The sequence below is a fragment of the Limanda limanda genome, chromosome 12, assembly GCF_963576545.1.
Source record: "Limanda limanda chromosome 12, fLimLim1.1, whole genome shotgun sequence".
Lineage (NCBI taxonomy): Eukaryota > Metazoa > Chordata > Actinopteri > Pleuronectiformes > Pleuronectidae > Limanda > Limanda limanda.
Window position 1 is genome coordinate 1,215,560 of NC_083647.1, and position 25,058 is coordinate 1,240,617.

The following is a 25,058-nucleotide window of genomic DNA, read 5'->3' on the forward strand; positions in this document are numbered from 1 at the left end:
TCTGTCATTCCTCTGTCATCCAGTCAGGGAGGAGCCCTGCAGGGGGATTTTGTCAGGGAGAATAGCGGCGTTGATCTTGAAGGCTTAAGACCCTACTGTACCTGTCAACAGTGTGGCTTTGGTGCTGACGACCAGCAGCTTAAGTCATTTGAAGTTGCTTTTTTTAATGAGGAGGGGAGGAGGTGCAGCGAATGCTGACAGCCAGTCAGGGTCTTGAAATAATTCCATACCTCTGAATAACCAGAGGTGTCTGTCTGACTTAATCCCCCCACCCTCTCTCTCTCTCACACACACACACACACAGACACTTTAAGGTAGTGGAAATAAAAGCAGATTGCAGGGCTAATAATGAGGAAGTGGTGGCAGAGAGGGGAAAATCCTTGTCTTGTCATTATGTGAACTGACTCTATGAATCAAGTCATGTATTTCTTATTTGAAAAATGTCATTCAATCATTATGTTTTGGTCACCTTTTATGATATCAGCATTCCTGGGATCCAAATGGATCCAATTACCTGCTACTATTTCTTATACTTATTTTAAATTTAATATAGTAAAATAAATAATTTTGGCAGAAAACAGTATAAATAATATGGTAGATGATTCGTCTGATCAACAGTCATAAGATATTCAGTCGATTATTGTAAGATGAAGAAAGCATTTTCATTTAAGGAACTGAAGCTGTGGCCACGTTTAAAATGTGACAAAAATGATGAATCAATTTAATCAATTATAATTTCAGCTCTAACATTAATGGCATTGCTTTCTACCTTGTTTCAGTCAGGGATTTGTTTGGGATGTTGTTTTACCTGCGATGCACACAAATGTGATTTTTAATCTCTCTGTTAAGCGAGGCTTCACTCTTGCTTTCTCTCCCTCTCTTATTCAGTCTCATTACTTTGCTCTCACTCTCTTTCTCTTGGCTGGGATAATCCCCCCTGTAGGGGACTTCAAAGTGCAGGCGAACCAGGGAAAAGCCTTAATTACCCATTTGCCTTGAAACTCAAGCCAAATCACAACTCGCCCCGGTCTGTCCGACTCCGTACTCCTGCCTCCCACAGACTAATTGTTGCTCTGGATTTCTTCTTTTTCCTCCTCCACAGTGAAAGTGGAAGGATGAAATTAAATCAGAATCAGAGGGAAAATCTGATTGTGAAGCAAGTGATAAAAGTGTTAGTGACCTTATTTTATGAAGCTGATTTACCTCCAGGACATGGTCAAACCTTACACCCCAGCGCGTTCACTTCGCTCTGCATCTGCCAATCGGCTTGCTGCTCCCTCACTGCGAGCTAAACTCTCATCAAAATAACGACTCTTTGCTGTCCTGGCTCTTAAATGGTGGAACGAGCTCCCCAATGACATCAGGACAGCAGAAAGTCTATACACCTTCCGCCGCAAACTAAAAACAGATCTCTTCCGACTATACCTTGAATTAAAGTTTAAATTAAAAATTTAGTAGCACTTAAATGGCACTTACTTTTAGTAGTTTGTAGTTTGGCTTTCTTGAAGAAATGGTACTTTCTTGATTCTTGTTGTTCTGGGTTTGTACCCTCATGGTTGAATACCCTCATGGTTGAATGCACTTATTGTAAGTCGCATTTAATGTTAAATTAAATACCACATTAGCTGACAAAAGGTTTATTTTATTCTTCTAAGTATCCAATTTAATTGTCATATGTCCTTTATTCATTTTGATCTTCGAAAAGCATTAAGCCCCATAGATTGATGGCAAGGTTCAACATTTTATAAACAGTGCCACCTCTGAAGTGGTGTAGAGATTCTGATTAGGGATGTCAGTCAGAACAGGAGAAAAGACAGGTGCTGTGGTAGATTAGGGGGATCATAATGACTCTAATATTTAAATTAGCACTTAAATATTTGACTCAGAACGATCTTTCTGCTACTTCTCGATTTACTTTCGGTAAAAATTCAAAGAAATGGCATCACTCTCTAGGAGATCAACATTTGTCTAAATTCCGGACCTGGTCACACAACTTGGCTTCTACTCTTTCCCTTTTTGCTCGTGATGATGTGCCCACTGACCCAGTCAAGGACTCCTCACTATGTGGGTATTGCATCTTGCGTACATGTCGCAATGATTTCTGAGGACGTGTACAAACCTAGTCAACAAATGGACAAAGGATTCGCAAAGCAGCCATCTTGTGTACATGTTTCCAACCATTCATGCATTATGTTTGGGGTCTTGTGTACATATTTATTCAGTTTTTAGAAACCTTGGGTCATCAATGAACTGAATTGAACTTTATCTCTCTCCTTTGCTATTTTTAAAGTTGATGAGAGGATTTCATGTGTTTGGTCAACAGACCCCAGCCACTGGATCTGTAATAATGTGCTCACCAGTGTGAGTGTTTTGCATAAGTGTTGTGTCACCACAACTGTTGCCCGTGCTCAGTTGTGTTTCCATCTGTGTTCTATTGTAGATGCTATAAAGGAATTCAAATATATCTGTAGTATTTGTAGAAGTTATCATGCAATGTGTAGTTTAAGATGGAGCATGGCCATGTAGGAGGCTTCAATGGAAACGCTACTCCTTCAATCTGCATAGTGTGATGTCAAGTTTTGCCAAACTGCAATGTGGTTCCATTGCTTCACTCTATTTGTGGTGTACAGGCATCAGCCAAACAAATCACATTCATGTCCTGTCTGACATCAAATGTCAAAAAAATTTATTTTTGCAGTGGGAAATCTCCCTGTTGTCAGACATTATTTACTCACCGGGACACAAACCAGAGAAACTAAGCCTGGGCAGAGGAGGCAGAGACAGATGGGGAATCAAACTAGCCTCGTTACAAAGTCGGCCAAGAAAGACAATACTCTGGTCACTTTGTAATAAGTGCATGTAATACATTTTTTGATTCGTGTTGTAAATGTGTCGTTCTTTTTGAGAGATCAGCTCATAGAACAAAAATGAGACAAACAAGTAGAGGGTGGAGAATTGTAACAGCTTGTATTTGTGCTCTGTTCTCATGCTGAGAAATACCAACTGGGGAGGCATGTGCCTGAAAACTGACATGGAGGTCACAAAGGTCAAACAGAAGAATCACCCCCCCCCCCCCCCCCACACACACACACACACACCCACCCCCCAAACACAGGAATTCACTGCCAGTGCCAGTTAGAAATCACAAACAAATAAAAGGGGAAAAAAAGCAATTCAAATAAAATGTAAACAGTGAAGTCATAGAAAACTATGTACAACCAATGTAAACAAAACATCAACTTGTGTTTTTGTCACTAAAAGGCTGTCAAACAACCGTTTTAACCCCACTCTGTACAATGTGATTCATTACAACAGTACAAATGAATTAGTTGTGTTTATCCTGCCCAATGAAAGGAAAAACGATCATGGCAGCCTGTAAGTTGTACCTTGTCACTGGAATGAAGTCACCCTCCCCTTGCACCCAGTGTAAGAGCAAGACGTCCCCGGGTACTCAGAGTACCCTATTCACAAAGGATGCATGAAGCCTACAAGTTAAAAAAGACAAGCTCCTCAGTAAAGACAGCGAGTGCCTACACATGTATTTCAAACTGTCCATGAAGAATATTCCAGAAGCAGGAAAATAGATACAAGTCAGGATTTTCAGTGGGATTTTCCTGAAAAGCAGAACCAATGCTCCATTGTTTCTAAGGGAGGAACCCTACTTCCTCCAAACCAACCACCCACCCGCACCCAAACTCCCCTACCAAATCCAAGTGTGTTACAGCTCTGTCATTTTTTATTTCATTTATTTTTTATTTCAATACACCCAAGGCAGAATAAAAGTTACTAAAACTGAAGACTTATACAGTTACAGTGACAAAAACAGTTTAAGAGACCCACAATTTAAATTGGACTGCAAAATGAAAAATTCAAAACAATCTTTTTTCTATTTTTGTAAAATGCCCAGGCATTCTCCAATATTACAAATACTGGTATACTTTGACAGTAAACAAGAAAAATGTAATATATATTCATATATATTTATATATATATATACTAAAACCCCGTCACCAAAATTAAAGAAAGGGAAAAAATAAAATTATATATATAAACAATACACATGTCGCCAGTATGGCATTCAGAGGAACTTTAGAAGCAAACCTAGAAAAAAAAATACTTTTTTGTTTAAAACACACATACACACAAATATTATTTTACCCTTGTACTTGTTTCAATACTGTAAACTTATTTTAAGACACAGTTCACTAAAATCTTTTTTAGCTTCTGTAGTTCCTGATTTCTGTCCAGGTCTTCCTTGACTTTTTGTGTGGCTTTTGTTCACTCCTGGGATTTTCTGTTGAGGGACAAACATGTTCTTATGAGTGAGGAATTTGATATATATCTATATATATATATATCTAAATATATATATGTTTGTGTCTTTATATGTACATATGAATACATATATACACACAGACACATAAGTAGTGTGCTGGGCACACCTAACCTAAACTCAGCATCGTTTCATATGATTTGATTTAAATAATTAGCTGAAATGTCAAATTACACATCAACAAAAAAAAAATTCTCATTCAATTTGATGCTTCATAAATCTGTTGCATTTGTCTTTGACAATTAATATGAATATTGTTATTCAAGGCACACTCATGTCAAACTTAATGGCAGTACAAAAATTGTCCTGGATTCATCATTATTATCATCATTTTTTTTTGTGTGCCAGCATTTGGAAAGCCATCCCTGACAACCCTGGGCAGTTTAATGTCAGGAGATCCCAAGCTCTAGACCCGTTTAGTAACTTTTTCTGACCATCTTTCTGTGTGTGTCTGACTGAAAACAAAAGGTGCAGGTCTGTTGTTCAGAGCTCTGTAATTTGTATATTGACAACAATAAATTAGATCTGATTTTAAAATAAAAAAGTGCCAGTATGAAATCAAACTAGAGGTTATGATATGTAAAATTACAAAAGTAGCATGGAGCGAGCTGGTGCTGCTTGTTTAGTCCTACTATTTCAGCAAACAAACATATTTCCCTCTTCTGCACAAAATTGTCCCACAAAAATGTAGCTTTGAAGAATTTGTATTCCTGCAGACTGACTTCATAGTCAGATTAACCACTATAACAATACAAGTCAAAATTTACTGATCATGTCTTTGTAAATGTTTTTGCACAAAATGTTTATATAAATTTGAAAAATAAATGTGATACATACATTTCCTGCAGAAATCCAGTTAAAGTGTTGACATCTGCCATAGTATGCACATACATTTAGCCCTCACCTAACGAAATCATGTTATAATGACCCCTCTTCGAAATAGTATATAGCTTGTCACTAAGAAGGTAGGCCAGGGCAAGAGGACAATATATGATGAAATGTAAATGCCTCTGAAACATAGGAGTGGGATAAATAAATAAAAGTAGTATAGCTCACCCTGAGATGTCCCTGTGCTCGCTCTCATGTCTGGTTCTTCCATCTCTCTATGTATTATGCATGGCTTCGTGGTCAGTTTACTCCTAATAAATAATATAGCCTAGATCATATGGCTTCATGCAAAATATAATACATTGATGTAATGTAGGTTAGTTGGTAATAAGTGGAAGGGATGCGGCAAGGAGAAGAGATTAGGGATGGTTGAAGTTTTGTCAGGATTTGGTACTATGTACCAGTCAGCAGCTGCCTTATCTAGAATCTGTTTCTTCTGGCTGGTTATGGTGTTCTCAGGAAGAAACCGCTTTGATTTTACATTTACTGTCAAATATGACACTCAGTGCTACATTTCTAATTATATTGACATGTTTAAGAATCAGTTCATGCTACAATGCCAAGGATTGTTGTCCGCATATCATCGTCACACAAAACAAACTAATTCTAGCAATCTCAGTTAACACCACTGCCAAGTTGAAGATTGAATTCAGCTTCTCTTCGAGAAATCATATTTTTAGCTTAATATTCAATTTTCCTGCAAGTTGGCGGCCTAAGGTTTAATTAAAATTGACTAAAATAAAGAAAAAATTCTAAGGATATAATGTGGGTTACTAAAAAAAGAGTAAGTTAAAGTCAAAGTATTACAAATAGAAAAAGCCTAAATAAAAAATGTACCTGCACATGCCAAAATACAAAATCCAATAAATACAGAAATTATTGCACAGTTAAAGGCTCCACATATGTTAAAACTCAACTGACTGATTGTTTTAAAAGGAACTCCAAATGAGGCAGTTTAAGCAGCTTCAATTGGTGTCAAGATCTCTGTTTTCTTTTTTTCTTAGCTGGCAGTTTCTTAGGCAAAACCCAAAATTAACCCAAAATGAATATCTCAGAAAAAGAGTATCCAGCTCCCCATTTACTTTTTTTTTTTCTTCTTTTTTTAAGTCAAACTGTGGCACAGATTATGGAAATAAAGAACCTGTTTTAGGTTCTCTCTGCTTGTTCAATTTTGACCTCATTGGTCATCAAATGTTCTCCATGCCACTTTTTCATGTGTTTTTCCAGAGTGCTGTACACGCTGAAGGGCATTTGGCAAATGTCACAGCGGTAGACCTCCTTACCAAGCTGGCCATGTGTCTTCATGTGGCGCGTGAGCTTGGAGCTCTGGGCGCAGGCATAGTTGCACAGCTCACACTTGTAGGGCCTTTCACCTGTGTGACTGCGCCGATGAACCGTCAGGTTGCTACAGTTCTTGAAGATCTTTCCACAGTATTCGCAGGTGTCAGACCTCCTGCTGTCCTTGGAGCTAGGTCGACCTGGTCCAGGACCTCCACCCAGATGTGGTGTGCTGCCCCCACTGGCGGTGCCGCTGCGGCCGGAAAGGCCACCATCCAGCAGGTCACCCGGAGGTGTTGAGAACCGCAGGCTGCCATTCTCTGATGAGTGCTCAGAGGAGGTGGCAAAGGGAGATTGTCTAGAGTCGGTGAAACCTAGGAAAGGGTCTTTGATGAAGTGTCGCGAGGCAGCGTAGCCCACCAACCACTGGGAGTAGACGTTCTCTGAGGGAATGTGGGGTGCTGGAGGAAGGTCCAAGTCCTTCTCAATCTTGATCCTCTTATTTGAAGAGATGGACAGGCTGGGGCTAGTGATGGGTGTGGGCTTACGGGGGAACAGGCCTGAGAAAGAGTCACCAGAGCCACAGTTCCGGCCATTAATGGTGGTCCTCTCTTCCTGCTGGTGGTGGTCTATTTCGCCAGCCACTGAGTCTTCATCCCCAGTTTCTCGCAGCCCATCTGAGCCCCTCTTAGAGAAGGGCATCCTTTTACGATTGTCAACTATTAAATTATTGTACTGCTGTATAGAGTTGAGGCCCCCACCCTCCATCATCTTCTCAAGAGAGAGTGATGACTTCTCCTCTGATAATGGTTTAGAACCATTCTCCCTGTTGCGGTAGAACTCAGACTCCATGCTGAAGTTGGATTCTGGTCGACTCTCATTCTCAAGTTCCTCTTCTTCTTCCTCCTCTTCTTCCTCCTCGTTGCCTTCCCCCTGGAAGTCCCTGTCACGATTCTTCATGCCCTCACCCGTGACATCACTGGTACCTGGCTCTGGAGAGCTCGTAGTAGACAGTCCATCATCTGAGCGCCCGGTCAGGGATCCAGCCTTGTGCATGTGTGTCTTCATGTGGCGCTTCAGTTTGCTTGCCTGAGAGCAGGCGTGGTCACACAGCTGGCACTTGTAAGGTTTTTCTCCTGTATGGCTGCGCCGATGCACCACCAAGTTGCTCTGAAATTTGAAGGTCTTACCGCAGAACTCACAGGACTTGACCTTGATCTGTGTCTGGGGAGGAGTGGTGCTATTTGGGGGCATTGGTGGTAAAGGGGGTGTGCTAAGAAAGGGAGATTTTGGTCCGGGCTGAAAGGGGTTGGGGTTTAGTAGTCGGTGCATAGGGTTGGCCCTGCTGGGTGATAATGGAGGTGTGGTACTGTTGTTGTTCCCTGCCAACTCACGTAATCGTCTGGAGAAGTCCATAGACTGGGACTCCATGGCCATAGGTGTTAGCCGCATCACCCTCTCAAAGGCACTAGGGTGCTGGGAGATGAGGCCCATTTCCTCTGCACTAAGGCGTTCCAGCCGGTGGGGGTCCAGGTGATGGCGGGGAGGGGGGCTGACAAACGGAGGTGTGTTGGGAAGGCGGTTCTCCACAAAACCTGGGGGAGGCTCCCGTAGCAGGGGACCTGTCATCCTTAGGAGATGGAAAGGATTGTTGTCCCCAAGAAAGTTGGTAAGGGGGGACTGTGGGATGGAGTTGTTGCCCATGGGCGGAGGCATAGTGATGCGGGGAGTGAGGGCTGTGCTGGAGGGGTGGGACTCCAGGTAAATGCGAATGCCATGGATGTTCTGGGCATGCTGCAGCAGGAACCAGGCGCTGGGGAAGGGCTGTTTGCATGTGGTACATATATAGCTGGAAGGCTCATCCCTGCCACCTGCAACACAGAAAGAGAAAATACATGAAATATTTCAACAGAGACCTACTAATTTATTTGATGCGATTGAAACATGACTGAGAGATGGACAAGCTTTATGAAATAACACATATTTTCAGTCACAAAAAGAAACATTTATTCTTTTTTTTGAATACCTTATTAGTAAACTTGACACCATTCATTATTAAAATTGTCAGAAACTATAGCTTTTCAACAACAGCTTATTTCTAGTGTCTAAACTTTTGGCTAAAAGGCAGTGACATCGGATAAGTGTGTGTGTGCGTGTTGTGGCTAATAATAAGTAGCATTTATGTGACCACATGAGTATGTGGTCACATAAATGCTACTTATCATGCTATTGAGAAGTGCCTTCTCACAGATACTGGATTGGCCAACGCAAGGTGTTGAATCTCTCATATACAGTATTGTGATTCTCAAAGTACAAACTGCAACTGTGTGTTTGTGTGTGTTTAGATTTTCAGCAAGCATGAAAGAAGATGTTTATATATGTATGTGTATGCATTTTAAAAAACTGACAATCCCTCCGAGCAAAGAATCTGTGATAATCTAATACTAACATATCAAATCAGCTGAGCGAAAGACTTGAAGTTATTATATTATAGTGTGGATTTTATTATAATGTGACTAGAAAATGTAAAAATCGGTTTGTCCGATCACCAATGACTCCCAGAATTTAAAAGTGACATACTTGTTTGGAATTTAAAATACCTACTCTACAATCAAAGACTTCTTTAATTTGTCAATCAATGACAAGTAATGCCAAGAATACAATTGTGTGGGGATATATGATCTGTGATTTTAAGAATTAATTAACGCAAATGTTTTAATGATGCACATACAGGACATATGAAGGGTCCCACAATTCCTGGGTAACTTGCTACCACCATGACACAACTGAGCTTGATCTCCAATACTGTAAAGAGGAGCTCTCCTACAGTGAGTATACCAGGTATAAAAGCTACACACTGTATTCATATAGCGCTTTTCTAGTCTTGATGACTGCTTTACAGTACAGTTTTTTTTAACACTTTAGCACTTTAATCTATGAGAATGGCACAGCCGCCAGGGGCTCAGGTGTACCGCTCTACCCCCTGAGCCACAACTGCCCAAATAAAAGAATAAAGATGCATACGTTATATTTAAATCCAACATGTTTGAATATTTAAAGTTCAGTCTCTTTGTATTAATATTATTTTTTATTATATTGGAAAAAAATTACAAAATAATAAAATAATGGAAATGTTGCTCAAATGTATATACAAGCCTCAAAATATTACATTTCATTGTATTATGGCTTTTGAAAAGAAAAACTGGCATAAAATTACCTTAAATAATTCAACAATAAGCATCTCAGTAATTTAATATCCCCTTGTTAGACAGTTAACCTCTCCTCACTGAAACATTTCACCCAGTCGCTCGCCCGTGTGTGTGAGTCACTGTGGTGTGTGAGTGCGTATGTGTGTTAAGGAGGAAAGGCAAGAGGCGGAACAGCTGTTCACCTCCACAGTCCTGTAAAGCCTTTTGACTTAATTATAGTGGACAGCGACACCCCCCCCCACTTCACCCCCAACACACACACACACACACACACATACAATGAAAATAACAGCTCCCCACGCCTCAGCTTTTGTCTGCACCGCTCTGTCTACGCTTTTTATGTCTCTCTCTCTCTCTCTCTCTCTCTCTCTCTCTTTCCTCTCTCTCTCACACACACACTGTTTTACTACTGAAACTCAAGACCCACAACACAAAAAAAGGGAACCCGCCCCTTCTGTTACTCTCTCTTTTCGCTCAATCCGTTGATCCGTGAGTAAAACAGACTGAGGATGAAGGGAGAGCTGAGATGCTCCTCCATCCTCAGTCCTTCAGCTGAACTTCTCATCTGCCGACAGAAGTCATTTAAGGGGCAGCTGATGTTCATTTCTGCCCAACAATTAAGAGCAGAGGCGTTTGTGGGTGTGCGTGTGTGAGTGTGTGTCTGCGACAGAGAGAGAGACAGAGAATTAGAGAAAGTATGTGTTTCTGCACTGAACGCCATTTCTCTCTGGCCACAGTGGAAGGAACGGGTCACGGTATTTGTTTGGGGGAAGTGTGTGTGTATGTGTGTGTGTGTGTGTGTGTGTGTGTGTGTGTGTGTGTGTGTGTGTGTGTGTGTGTGTGTGTGTGTGTGTGTGTGTGTGTGTGTGTGTGTGTGCCCTCCTGGGGGAAGGGAGTCCAACGCAGATGGCAAATAAAGTATGCAGCCTGAGGCGAGAGCACATTATGCTAATTCTAATGTCAGCTGTACTTTAATATACGACTCTATTTAATCACCCCATTATTTCCTATTTCCATATGAAAAAAACAGAGGGAGAGAGAGAGAAAGAGAGAGGACTGCTCATTACTTTATTTGGTAAGATGCACAGAGCATGTTTTATGGAGAGTTGTGTGTCACACACAAACACACACATAACACTCAAAGAAAAAAACACACTACCTCATCGGCAGTTGCAGAGATACTTTCTTTCCTTCTCTCCTCTCTGATTTTCTGACTTGAACACACACACACGAACGCACACACGCAAACACGCACACACACACACAGTTTGAATTATGAAATACTGAATGTACATTTACAGGTTGTGCGCTATGTGGTCCCCATATTACTCGTGTTGTGGGAACCTGTATTTATTATTAAGATTGTCTTCCTTATGGGGACAAAAAAGACATATTTTAAGACTAGGTTAATGTCATGTTTAGGGTCAGGTTCAGGTTAGGGTTAAGTTATGGCTAGGGTAAGTTTAGGAGAGAGTGTGTGTGTGTGTGTGCGTGCGTGCGTGCGTGCGTGATGTCCAAGGTCCAAGTGACCATTTGTGCCAAATCTGAAGAGTTTCCCTTACGCAAGTCTTTATATATCACATTAAAGAGGCCAAACACATATTTTGGGAGTTTACCGTGATCTTTGATCTTTATTAGTTCATCCTTGAGTTAAAGTAACTGTTTGTTCCAAGGCGTTCTTGCGATATGGTGTTCTAAAGAATGGGATGTAGGGACAGACAACCCAAAAACATAAATCAGAGCAGAATGCAATACTAAACAAGTCTAGGTCCATACACAGAGGTGGAGAGGGTTGTCCTTCAGAAGGTCAGTGGTTTGATCCCTGGCTCCTCTGCACTCTTTGGGCAAGATATTGAAACCCAAATTGCCCCTGACAGTTGTGCTGACAGTGTGTGAATGATGATATTAAAAAAAGTGCTGCATATAGAAGCCCTGTGTGTATGTATGTGTGCCTGAATGGGTGAATGCGACTTAAAGCACTTTGAGTGATCGATATGACTAACAAAGCACTGTACAAATATTGTCCATTTTACCCACACACACACAAATATATATTTAGTGTGCAATCTGTACGACAAATATTAACAGTTATGATATATTGTCTTAAGTTTGAAATAATTAGCAGTAGTATATAAATATATTATACTGGATATATTACAGTACAATATAATATATAATTAACCAAATTTGTAAATAAAGCACTAAATACAAAGGAAATACATAAGTACAAAGGAAATACATAAGAATATAGTAATTTCTACAGTTTTAAATGGATAAAGAGTAAAATGGTGAAGTGGTAAGTAATTAGTTTGAGAGGACTTACACTACATACAGATGTTTAAGGGAAGTGACTTCAGTCTGTCAGAGACTCTCTATCTCTCTCTCTGCTTCCTATTAGAGCCTCTCTCTATCTGTGGAAGTGCAGTCTGGCCCTTTGCCTATGTTTTCTTTGGCTCACACAAGCTCTGTTTCAACAAGTGTGAGTGAAAAGGAAAATGTGTTCTGTTGTAGATGATAAAAAAGACTTTCTTTTTTCCCGACATTTCTTTTAAAAGATTGATAATTTTAGACACACATATTTTCACAGCTGAAGTTGTGTCACTGCTAAGAAAAACAATGCGATCATGCATAGTCACAGTGTGTTAGCATTTGACATTAGACATACTGTACTGCATCAGTGTGTGCTTATGTGTGTGTGTTTGTGTGTGTGTGTGTGCATGTTTGTGTGTGTTTGTGTATGTATTTGTCCCCCAGAAGTAGCCATATGGAGGAGAAACAATACACACTGACATCCATGTCTCCATCCTCATCCTTCCGTACTTCAGTCGCTCTTCTCCTCTGTGTGTATTGCTCCTTCCTGGCTTAGTTTCACACAGCATAAAACTCTCATTACTGACTGATTCCAGTTTTCACTATGATTCAATTTGCTATAATTACTGTGGCTGTCGCTAATAAAAAAGGGGAGAGAGGGAACTGCTAGAAATCCTGTGTGAAGGTCAACTGGCAGTTAGCGCTATTCATTTTCATCTCAGTGTATTCATCTGGGGCGGCTAATGGCCCAATTTTCTCCCCCTCACTCCTCAATAAATATTGCTGGAATTACAGGTTAAATAGCTAAATTAAATCACAGCTATTACAGATTTGGGGGGTCAAATACGTAGAAATTAAAGAGGAAGTGCAGATCGCCTTAAAGTGTGCGATTAATGTGTCGGAAGAGCAACATTGGATTATTGTGTCAGATGATTACAATGATGATTTTTCTCTGTAGCTGGTGGCTGAGTGGAGGCAGACACTGAGACAGGGGACTGTAAAGAGCCAGAGCAGACTCACAATCTTTAACAGCGCTGAGATGGATGTTTTTACATTCTCTTTAACTCGTCTTAATATTGTGTCTCCACCCACACTGTTACTGGTGTTGTAATGATTTACTAACTAACTCTTACTGTAAAATCAATGTTGTCGCATGGAACATGGGAATAAAGTAATGCACGGAAATTCAAAAGACATGACACACAGATGTTATCCTGGCCCAAGAACATGGGTGCACCTGTGGATTTCCTACTGTTTACTTCTTTCAAGTGTTTTTTTTGATTTTCTATTTTAAAGACCATCAGTTTTTCAGTGTCGAGTTATTCATTTATGGGTCGCTCTACATTTAGGTGTTTCATTAAATGATCCCAAAGCAGACTCGACAGGGAAGAAAGAGGATGAATGGGGACAATTCACAGAAGGATGTGTGGCTACATCCCAACAATTACTTTCAGTCCACACTTTTGGGCCCCTAAAATGGGAACTTTTGGAGAACTCCAGAATTGCTGAGTGCAAAAATTGAAAGCTGAAAAAAAGCTATTGCAGAACAATGAAGCATGCAGGTTGGTCGGTTGTTATGAGTCACATAACTCGATCACTTGCGGTGAATGCAATGTTCACTATCAGTAACAGTGCCACATTATCTGTCAAAAAAAAGAAATTCCTGCTACAATATCAGCACTGACACATTTACATACAGAGCAAAGTTGACATGAGTGTGTGTGAGCATATGAAAAGTTTCCTGATATCTTTTCTTGCATTACTAAGCCAGAAGCATCTTTACCATTTGTGTGAGCTTGAGGTGCCCCCTGACCACGCAAGCACACACACACACACACACACACACACACACACACACACACACACACACACACACACACACACACACACACACACACACACACACACACACACACACACACACACTCACACACACACAAGTGGAGGAGAGGGAACAAATGTTTATTCTTTGCTTGCCCTGTCCTAGTGACATCATTAGTTCCTGGTATTCTTTAAGTAGTGTGTTAGTTTCGAATGATGTGGTTTGAGAGCAAAGCTTTAACGTCATCCAACAAGCTTTTAAATCTGCAGCTTTAATTAAGACACACAAACTGTACCAGTGTGAAAACCCTATACAGAGTCAGCACCGACAGAGCCCAACACTGGAGACGGGGAGGGAGGGCTTTATCTGCTGCTTCTGAGACTGTGATTCAGTGCAGCTACTTCACAGCTCCCGCAGCTCCACTCGGACACACTGAAGACTCCTTCTGGGAAAACTGAGTCATCCCTGAGCTCAGTTCACATATTTAGCTAATGGCTAAAGACCAAGAGGCAAACCCTTACCTCTTGCTGCTATACAGACTGTTACTGTCAGCCTATATGCCATGTGCTGGGTCGCCATCCAACATTTGCTTCTTCTTTTATTTTTTTCGAAATTAATATTTGTTGAAAGTGAAAGGCTGAATGGAAAAATGGAGTTGCCTATTAAGACTTATACATTTAGATTTAAACTATTGAAAATAGGGAATTGGCGAGAAGAAATTCTGCTATTTTCCTCTCAGCTTAAGAGCTGTTTTTGTCAAAAATCAAGGTTGGAACTTCCAGAAAACCCTCACCATGAAATGACACTGGCATTTGTCAACCGCAGTCCAGAGTTAACGATGTCGTTCTCCTCACATGTCCCAATAAGACTGGTGAACGCTTTTTATCTCTGTTTTAGTTTCCCGCTTTTAGTTAGAATTGACTGCAGGTTAAATCTCAACAGTTTGACAAGAGTAGCCAAATGAGTGCCCATGGCTAAATCTAGACATAGCCATACATAGTACATACATACATATGTATATACAGTATATATATATATATTTATAATCATTAAGTGTTGAAAGTACAATAGAATGTCCTGTTTAAACTAACTTCAGCTCTCTATCACTGAGCTTCATCTTCACTGACGTCTTCTTTTTGAAGAAACTTATCCTCAATCCATTTCATACACATTTTTCCTTTCTGGCTTTAGAACAGGAAAAAAATTATACCAGCTCCTCATCCCACCAACAATGATCTGATAGGCTCTGTTGTTTTACCAGCCATCAGTGGATACATCACTAGAGCTGCAGATTTGAGTCAGTTCACAGATCTACACCCAGGCTTGAAGAGTCTGTCACAGGAACACTTCATGCTTTTGGTGGCAAGAAAATTCATGAGGATGTTTTTTATTTTAAAGCAGATGAGGTTCATGTGTTTTCATTTTTTATAGTTCATGTTACAAAAGGTTCTGAGGAAATTATTGGATAGCTGAATGGAAGCAAAGTGAGTGTTGGTATCTAACAGAGCTGGTGGATGTCAATATGCAGGACTGGCCCAGACAGAGACATTAACGCCAAAAGAATCAACATGAGCTGCGTTTTCTTGTATTCTCTCTGCCTCTGTAACTGTCTTTTGCTCTGCCTCTGTCTATGCAACTTTCGTTCTTCCCAGCATGTGTTGAACTTCAGCAGGAGCCCATCGTCTGTATGTTATCCAGCCTGCAAACGATTATCATTGTGCAAGATGTGCGTGTCCATGTGTGTGTATAAAAGCCCTGACAGTGAAGACAAGAAGTGGTTGGAGGAAGGGGGCTTTGACATTCTTATGATATGCATTTGAAAGTAGGGCTTAGCTGATCATGGCTTCATCATTAGTGGGTGAGAAGAAGCAAGGAAGGAGGAAGAGGAAGAGGAAGAAGAGAGTCTCTGTCTCTTACACCACTTAAGTAGGTAGCCAAAATTAGGAGGTGCGGTACAATCCAAAACAAACTACTGCAGCAAGTGAAGGTGCGTGTGTGTGCGTGTGTGTGTGTGTGTGTGTCTGTCTGTTTCTGTGCCCTGTTAACAAATTAGAGGGATTACCAGGAGAGTGTGCCAGAGCATGGCAGCTAATCCCACACACTGGCCCACACCACTGCACCACTGCACCGGGAACGAGTGTGTGTGTGTGTGTTTCTCTGTGTATGTGTATGTATGTATGTGTGTGTGTGTGTCTGTGTGTCTCTGTGTGTGTTTCTCTGTGTATGTGTGTGTGTGTTCGTGTGTGTGTGTGTGTGTGTGTGTAGGTCTGTGTGTTTGCTATTCAAATTTATATTTTCAGAAGAGTTCATGCTTTTCTTTACAGATGTGAGCCTAAAACAATAAAGCCAAGCCCCCTGGGTCATTTCATTTATTTATTTTAAATAATCTACTATCAGATTTATAGTAAATTCCCCAGTGGTTGTTCCAATATGTATGTGTTAATTCCAACAAATATATGAGGCTACAACGTGTGTGGGAACACCTTGGTTCTGAGCTGTTTGTCATGGTTCAGGTGAGGCAATTATTTAGTTCCAATGAAGGGAACTATTAATATAGCATATGACACAGTGACAGGATACACAGTCTGGTCTCTGACATGAAAGTCAGATTTTCGACGCGACCATCTACCACCTCAAACGTCTCTGTTTTCACTGACACGCAAAATAAATCTCAGTGTCCAGAATGGTTCCTGTTGAACCACTTCTGATGAATATGTGTGAATAGAATGGTTGCCTTCAAAACCAATCAATCATGTTGAACTTTACTTCCACACTCTTATAACATATGTAGTGAAGACTGAAGGAATTCAATAAAAATGTACAAAGTATAATAATAATCATTTGCAATAATTGAATTGCTTTGAGAGGTCACAGTTTACTTGACCTTTGACCTCCACATTCAGACCTTGTCCTTGAGTCTTAAGCTGCCTGCAGACATGCACTGAACTCTGGAGAACCTCCAGATATTGTCTTGCGGGGCTATAAGTGTGAACGCAAATTTACGAGTGAGAGCCTCCAGACTTTCTGTGGACCAATTTCTTCAGACATCCTCCAGAGTTCATGTCTGAAAGCAGCTGAATGTTTGAGTCAAATGTAATGATATTCCCTCCAGGCATACCCGCTAAATCGCATTCAGAAAACGTGAGGTCACAGTCACCTTGACCTTTGACAGAGTAAATCTAATCAGTTCATCTTAAAGTTTAAGTAAATGTTTGAGTTAAATTTGTCAGTCATGAGAACAAACAGACAAATGAATGGACAATTCAACTAGTGGGATGTAGATGAAAATAAGAGCTCAAAACTGCCTATGGAAGAAAAGCTGTTCTAGCTGACACTGATATATTTCAACAGCAGGACGTATAAGATGATGACTGGGTGTGCTGAGGAAGATCCTCCAGGTTCAATATCCTGCGAGGATACTCCTCTGTGGGGACTAGCCGGTTTAGTCATTGACATGTTGTCAGGTGACGAGTTGGCTCGGTCTCTGTAGCCTCAACACACAAACTCTGCCATGAGCCTGATTTGACCGGGGTAGCAGTCAAACACATTTTTGGATCAACCCTCTCTATCCCCTATGTCTCCCTTTCCCCTGTCCCATCCAAATCCACCCCACCCCACTTCCCTTCCCCTATATGAAGCTCGTCCAAAATGTACACTGCCAAGTGAGAGTCTCCTGGAACACACACACACCCTAGCCCCATCCCAATTTATGATGTAGCAGTGCCCCTCCTGTCTGAAGGAGACATATTACAACACTGTCTGACAGTGGCATCAGGAAGAAAAGATGTCTCTCTCTCTCTCTCTCTCTCTCTCCCGCTCTGCCAGTGAACCACAGAGTTGAGTGCAAGCCCAGGTTTATGAATTCAACATTATGCCTTCTGATCGGTTTCACCTTTTCAAATTTCGGCGTCCCCTCTTGTAAACGTAACCTTTAGCAGCTATTTCAATATCTTCCTCCACATAAAACGACAGAATAAAATAAGTCATATTTGATTCGAATAACGTTACCCACAGAGAGAGAAGTACAAAGAAACTGTTTGCTGAGGTGGAAAAAGAGGTGAAGCAGGGAGGAGAGACGGGGGAAATGAAGGAGTGTATCCTTCATTTTATCCTGCTCTGAGTGTTATGGTCAGACTCCACTTGTTTATACAGAAATGGCAGCAAGAAGTGTGTGTGTGTGGGGGGGGGGGGGGGCAGGTCGAGGACAAGAGCAGATCCAGACCAGATGGAGGTTAGAGGAGGTCATGGATAAAGGGATGGAGGGAGGAATGAGGGGACATGTCTGTCTTGAAGGCCCTTATAAGGCTTGGATGGCTGTTGAGCTATGAAAAGACAAGCAGAGACACTGAAAATATAAAGGGACAGAGTGCAGGGGGAGCCAGAACGAAGCCAGCTCAACTCTCAGTACTTCACACTAGGGATGCTCGATTATGGAAAAAATCATAATCACGATTATTTTGGACAAAAACGAAATCACGATTATTCAAACGATTATTAATATGTGCCCTTATTTTTTATTTTTAAATGACTAACCGGAAGTACCAGTCACTTCCGGTAAACACCGATTACGGCTGCGTGTCTTATTCCTCCGTGAAACCATGCAGGATATCGGTGCCTGGTTATTCAAACCCTTAATGATGGCAACATTAACACTCTCCATAAAAACACTTTGTAACTGAGAACTTTGAAATTTCCTCTCCATACGAAATGTCCCATCTGCCCCCCCACTACAAGCACACAGAGAGAAAGAGAGGGGTGGGGGGGGGGGGTCTATGAGGACCTTCATCATTTAACCCCGAACCCCAACATTGAACTGGTTCCATACAACAAAAAAGGGAGAATCGCGAGCTGACCCGCGTGGGTCCGGTGAGAACAGACGGGCGGCTGCGCGCTGTACGCTACACTGTGTGGTGCTTCTGCTCGTCGGATTCAAAGAGTGGATCAGACGGGGCTGCCCTCACTCTGCCGTTTTCCGCTCGCGCTGTTTTTTAAATACCTCCGGTCCCCACACACACAACTCGCCTCCTTCACTTCACAGCTGCTTGAGAGGGAGTGCCAGTCAGCGAGGCCGCACTGAATGCTTTAGGGGAAGGACTGAATTGCGCATGCGCGTCTCTTTAGAAAAAAAAGGCAAATAATCGTTCCAACTCGATTATAGTAGTTTGGAGATCGTTTGACCCAATAATCGTAATCACGATTATATTTCGATTAATTGAGCAGCCCTACTTCACACTAAACGTTATTTATCAGTCTGGCCATTTAACTGGTTCTCTGTCAGTCAGTCACTCATCCATTTTTTTTACATTTGTTGACGGTCAAATACTCAGTCATGATTGGTGTATGGATCATTCTAGACAAAATATGAAGGTCTAAACTTTTTTTCTGGAGGACAGAAGAGTAGCTTCTCAGTCCTCCTGCTGTCTCTACAATAACTGGAAGCAGGCCTACTCCCATAACCACTCCAATCTGTTTTCATTTGGTGAGGCACCGACACACACACTAACACACACACACACACACACACAATCTGAAGCACAATAAAACAAGGCTGCCTCATCTCTTAAAGGAGAAATTGCACTGGTTTTATTATTTTCTTATTTCAGATTGCAACATTGTCAGCACGATGGAAAAGTATTAATGCAGCACTCATATGTTGCTTTAACGCTTAGTGGTGGGTGTGGCTGTCACGATTCCCCATCGTGACACACATCATAGTCGGCTTTTGTGCCAACATGCCATAGTAGCTGTCAATACAATGATAAAGGGAAGAACAGAGGACTTAAACTCCACAACCAGATGAAGACATACAAGGTTCCCCGGCTGCCTCTTCTCTCCAGGCTTATATTTATGTCTGATGTTAGACTCAACCTATATTTGCATCATTTGATTGGCTGCTACCTGCATGTGAATATTGACATTCATGGGATCTGATTGGCTGGTGCCTGCCCTGCACTTCTACTGCATGCACCACAGTGCAGTTTGGCAGCACATGACGACACAACTTTCAAACTGAATGAGTAGCGTTCATGAGTAAAACAATGTCCACTACTTTTTTTCCACTATATACCAACAAAGATCACACACATAGTAGCTTCCATGTTATATAGTAGGTTGAGTGCACCCACTAACAAACAGCATCATGCTGCGACATGATGTGACATGAGCTAATGCAATAACATTAAATTGCTTAGATAAGTCTGAACATCACACCAGCATATTTCCTCTGTACATTTGAAATGCACAGCAGGACAATGAGTGGAAGGAGAGCTGAAAGCTGCAGCACGATGAGATGAAGTGTTGGACAAAGAGGAACTAGAAAAACAGGAAAAACCTCTTTGTCATGTGAGGACATGACAGTGTGAGAGGCTTGGAAGGAGAGAGCACGTCAGAGCCTCATAGTCATATCTCAGTGGTCACACAGCAGCCAAATGCAACAAAGACATGAACAAAAAGTGGGAAGAGACAGACGATAAGTGAGGGCAGGGAAAGAATGCTTTTAACTCAACTAACAGACACACGTTGACAAAAAAGTATTTTGGTTATAAAGAAACGTCATGTCACTCTGCCACTTTTCACTGCTAAAACTTTCTTAAGGGACTCATTTCAGGCCAAGGAAGCTTAAGCAAGTTTTGGTTCCAGGGTCACAGTTCATGTCCAAGAATACAATATTGAAGTGTCGCACAGTGGAATCAGCACTACCTTGAAAGTTGTTACTAGCACTATTTCAGCTGTGAAGATCACATGCCGAGCATTTGCTGGCTGAACAAACTCAAACTGCAAGACTGCTAGAACATGTGTATCGTGTTCATTTAGCCTGCAGGTATGCACTGCTGGATATTATTAACAACATTAATTTTAGGGCTGAGAGCATTCTTTGTTATTGGTATTTAAGTAACAGTTAAAAAGCTCTGACTTGCTGAATAGTCTAAAATAAGAAAAGAGAGGACAATCCTCAGCAACCCCTTGATGCAATGAGGTTATGTAGGGGAAAACATTAAAAATTTAAAAAAGGAAAGCAGCTTTAGACACAGACAATTGTTGCTTTCCAAACATGCATCTTACCTTATTGCTGTTTCAAAGCCTTTCCACCCCAGCACATACTTCTAATGCAAACCTTATTAAGACACAACACATTATTGCTGTTGTCTTGGCACATATCAGAACTTAAGAAAAAATTAATTTATTTTCTAATTAACCGGACATTTCTTCAGTGTGAGACAAATACAACAGACTTAAATAGCCTGCACCCACATTAAGTGATCTACGTACACGCAGTATGTTTCTGTTCAGAACGCTAGATCAGCCTTATAGTTTTTACATAGAACTTCTAAGTCACACACACACAGAAGTGAACTGAGATTGCAGCCTCCTCCGCTGCTCATTAAATTCCAGAAGTGACCATTAAGGTCAACACATGCTGGATCCGCTCTGCTCGATCAGAGTTTCTACGTGTGTAAATGTGTAGTGAGGCAGCAGCAGGCAAACACATATCAAGCTACACAGGATACACTGATCTCACCACAGCCAGACATACGGCGATGCTGTGCTGGCAGCCATGACGAAAGGTCTGCCGAGATTCAAGTCCAAGCTGGTGGCTAGTCGCACTGTATCCACTGGCCAATCACAGCTGGGCAGACACAGACTCTGCCTCAGGTCCTGGGGTGGGTGTAAATGCCTGCATGGGTGGATGAACAGTGCTGCAATGTACCTAAGCATCTAGATGACATAATAACTTGCTATGGGGCCAGGGGAGCAAAACAATGCAGGAGCCCTCTAGTGATTAAGCAGTCTTAGTCAGGGAGTGAGAAAACGCTGCACCTGCCAACCTGCAATTTCCTCCTAGGTCCCTTTTATCTGCAAGCCTTCAAGTGGAGCCAAAGGGGCATTTATCTTGTGGTTGCCTGTGAATGTCGCAAAATGGGCCAAATATTTAGCTGTGTGTGACATTTCAACACTCTTGGTCAGGGAATATGGGAGAACATGTGAATAAATGAACAATCACTGTAATCAAAAATTCCGTTTTCAGTTATATAACACAGAGTGAACAGGTTATCAGAAGCTTTTCTTTTTAAACTCTTAAAGGAGTGAAAGGATCTCGCTGTTCCTAATCAGAGGTGTATGACCAGTTATTAGCTCTCACACCATTGTTTACTTGTTCAACACCACGATAGATAACTAACAACAAAGACTCTTACCACATGGCAAGCAACCTGATCCATAGGCACATGCTCTAACTACCTAAATAACAAAGAAGAAATAATTTAAATGCATTACTTGCTTTCCTGGGGAACGGGACAGGGGCTACTTTCTCAAGAGAAAAACTGCACATATTATCGATTTATTTACAGATGAAAAAAGAGAGGCGGCAGCAGCCCAGCACCTCTCCTCCGGCCCTCTTTTTCTTATCTGTGATGTTGCCCAGAAAAATCAATAGAACAACTGTAGCTAGCAAGCTTTGTTTATCTTTCCCTTTAAGTGAATAATTCAGGGGTGTCAGCAGGGGTGAGGCAAAGCTTTGATACAAACCAAAGGGTTTGTTGTTCAGGGGGGAAATCTAACCCCTCCTTATCCCCCTATTCTTCCTCAAAAGTCTCCAGGATGAGAGTCGCTGAAGCAGTTCAAAATCTGGTTGTGGGTGAAGGATGGAGAGAGGCCGCTGCTCTGGCTTACTTCCACCAAGAGTGTCCCTTGCAACAAACAAATACATGAATAACAGCACTTATCACTGAATATTGTGTGAAAGGAGAGTAAGTTGGTCAAGCTGCAGCAGTGGAACAGGTTGTGCAAAGTGGTTTAAAGAGGTGGTAAAGGCCTTTAAGCAGTGTGAGGGGACACTCCAGAATTTCAGGGGCAGCTGTCTTCTGTTGTGTGTGCTTCCAAACACATGTTGGAACACAAGGGTTGTAGCTGTTCTAAATGACCATGGAATATTATAGTGGATGAGATCCTGAGACGCAATAATAATTCAGTATGTACAATGTTTTAAATGGTTTGTCTTTTGATGTGTTTGTTTATGTTGCATTTGTACATACACCATACATAGTGATGGAAAAAGTGGAAAAAGTGAAGGGGTGGAATTTGAAAACTTCGTTCTAAGTCTGAAAAGTTGCAGTAGCCAGATAATAATAATAATTACATTGTACAATAATAATAATTATACAATAATAATTACTATAATAATAATAATAATTATAGTAATTATTATTATTATTATTATTGTTATTATTATAGCAAACCATCAGCTGTTTCCAGGACATGACAAACACAAGAAGGATTTTTATGTTATAGGCTTTGGTTGTTAGTCCTCCTTCCTCGTTTGTGTAGCCTGAGTAGTTATATGAAACTGAGGAGGCTAAGACCTTCCTAGACAATGGGATCAACATGTATTTGTCAGGCAATGCCCCCCTCGGCAACATGCACATACACACACTGCCGTGCGTGTGGACGGCACGGTTGCAGATATCTCTAACAAAGTTTTTCTAAATGTGGCCCACCTTTGCTGCGGACACACAAACACCCTCAGTCCCTTGTAATTGAGGTTTAAATCCTTCCATAACATCCCCCATCCCTCACTCTTCAGCAAACACGGATTGTGCCGACACAGGGCCCCTAATCCTTCCCAGTTTAACCAAGTGAGAAATTAGCTTTTGTTAAGTGGTGATTTGGCTGCTGCTAAACGCCAACAGCCCATTGTAAAGGAGAGGGGCAGTCATGAGTCCCCCACAACGAAGCAAAATACTGTGGTAATCCCATCCTGTCCGTGCGGCCGGGCTGGAGCTGCTGCTGCCTGTTATTGTGCCCTGACAATATTGCCAAGTTATTTTTATGTGTCTCTTTGTTGTCCAAAGTGGTTTTAAAGCATCGGCATGTCAGCTTGGCTACGGAGGCTTGTTCTATGTATTACCCAGGTGCTGTCGGTGCTGTGTGTGTTTTGCAGCATATACAAGTCCTCCTAACCCCAACACCCTCACTTCTCTCACTGCCATCTCTCCATTTACAAAATCAGATCTTGTATGCAGAGTTGTCGTGGAAGCCACCAATGTCAGGCTGATAGATGACACAAGAAATGGCTGCAGATTCAGATCCTCAAAGCCGGTGAGACAGAGCAGACTGCACTGTCAGGAGGAGGCAAGACAAAGCACAGCGTCGTCTCTTAGACTCAGCAGGGAGAAATCTGCCACAGAAAATCCCTGTGACTTGGTCTCAGTCCGAGCAAAACTCCAAAGTTAATTCAGAGAATTCTGCAATGGCAAGAGATATTTTCAGGCAATAAAAAGGCAGAAGAAGAGCAAAGAGCTGCGAGAGAGAGAGTTGGCAATGACCTGGGTGCCAAACATTTTTATGGCCAATCCCAGGCCAGACTGTCACATTTATTCCCCTGCTGTGGCAGGAAGATACCGCAGTTCTACTGAGCATGGAGTTACACACGAGTTTGATGTCTTTATGTGGAAAACGATAACTCTTATTCATACAGGACGCAGTGTGTTTCCAAGTCTACCTTTTACATGAATACAGATGTGGTATTCTAGAAGATTCAATTTTTTCTCTCCATGTCATCTACTAAGAGCTTGCATCACATTTCCATTAGGCACTGGACATGTAGTGCATCTCATCCCATCTAAGTGCTTCATTTTTATTTCTTATAACCTAAGTGGAACTTCCTGTTCACTGCAGTATTTTGTTTTTACAGTGTATATGCACGGCCTTCAGTCCCCTTCATCCACCTTTTATACATTTCAATTTTACTTGTGGTCTTTCAAATTAAGTGGTTCCTTATAGTTTTGGCTTATGAAAAAAGATAAGCAATAACTACCTTGTTTTACTCAATGTAACGTTTTGTGTTCTTATTGTCAATAAGTGTCAGTGAAGTGAAGAAATAAAATGTAACAGTAAATGAGAAGAAGGCACACATTTTGATAATTTAAGTGTTAAAGTTCTCCAAGTTTTTGAGGCACTGATGTTCAAGAAAGAAAGAAAAAGTAGCGATTTCAGATTATTTCATAAAAAAATGGCCATTATATGCCTGTTTCTAAAAATGTAATTTGTGTAAACATGAGCAGCGTATGACAAAAAGCTTTTTACAACTGCACTTATAGGAATATGCCTAGTTTCTAAGATTATATATATTTCATATCTGTAAAAGTCTGAAAATCCAGATTTTCTTATACTACTGTAAACAGTTATATTTCCAATTTCATTACCTTCATCATATTTTGAG

The 25,058-nt window shown here is 41.2% G+C and overlaps 1 protein-coding gene across 2 annotated transcripts in view; it reads right to left on the minus strand.

Annotated features, from left to right (window-relative positions):
* Nucleotides 1-6,367: 6,367 nt before the first annotated feature.
* The window catches only part of bcl11ba (BCL11 transcription factor B a), a 34,532-nt gene continuing 15,841 nt past the window's right edge, over nucleotides 6,368-25,058 (minus strand). Inside the window, exon 4 of one of the 2 annotated variants that reach the window (XM_061083121.1) lies at nucleotides 6,368-8,363. In XM_061083121.1, the coding sequence (XP_060939104.1) occupies nucleotides 6,368-8,363 (1,996 nt within the window). Of the gene's footprint in view, nucleotides 8,371-25,058 lie in introns of both variants that reach the window. The other variant, XM_061083120.1, reaches the window with a different exon arrangement.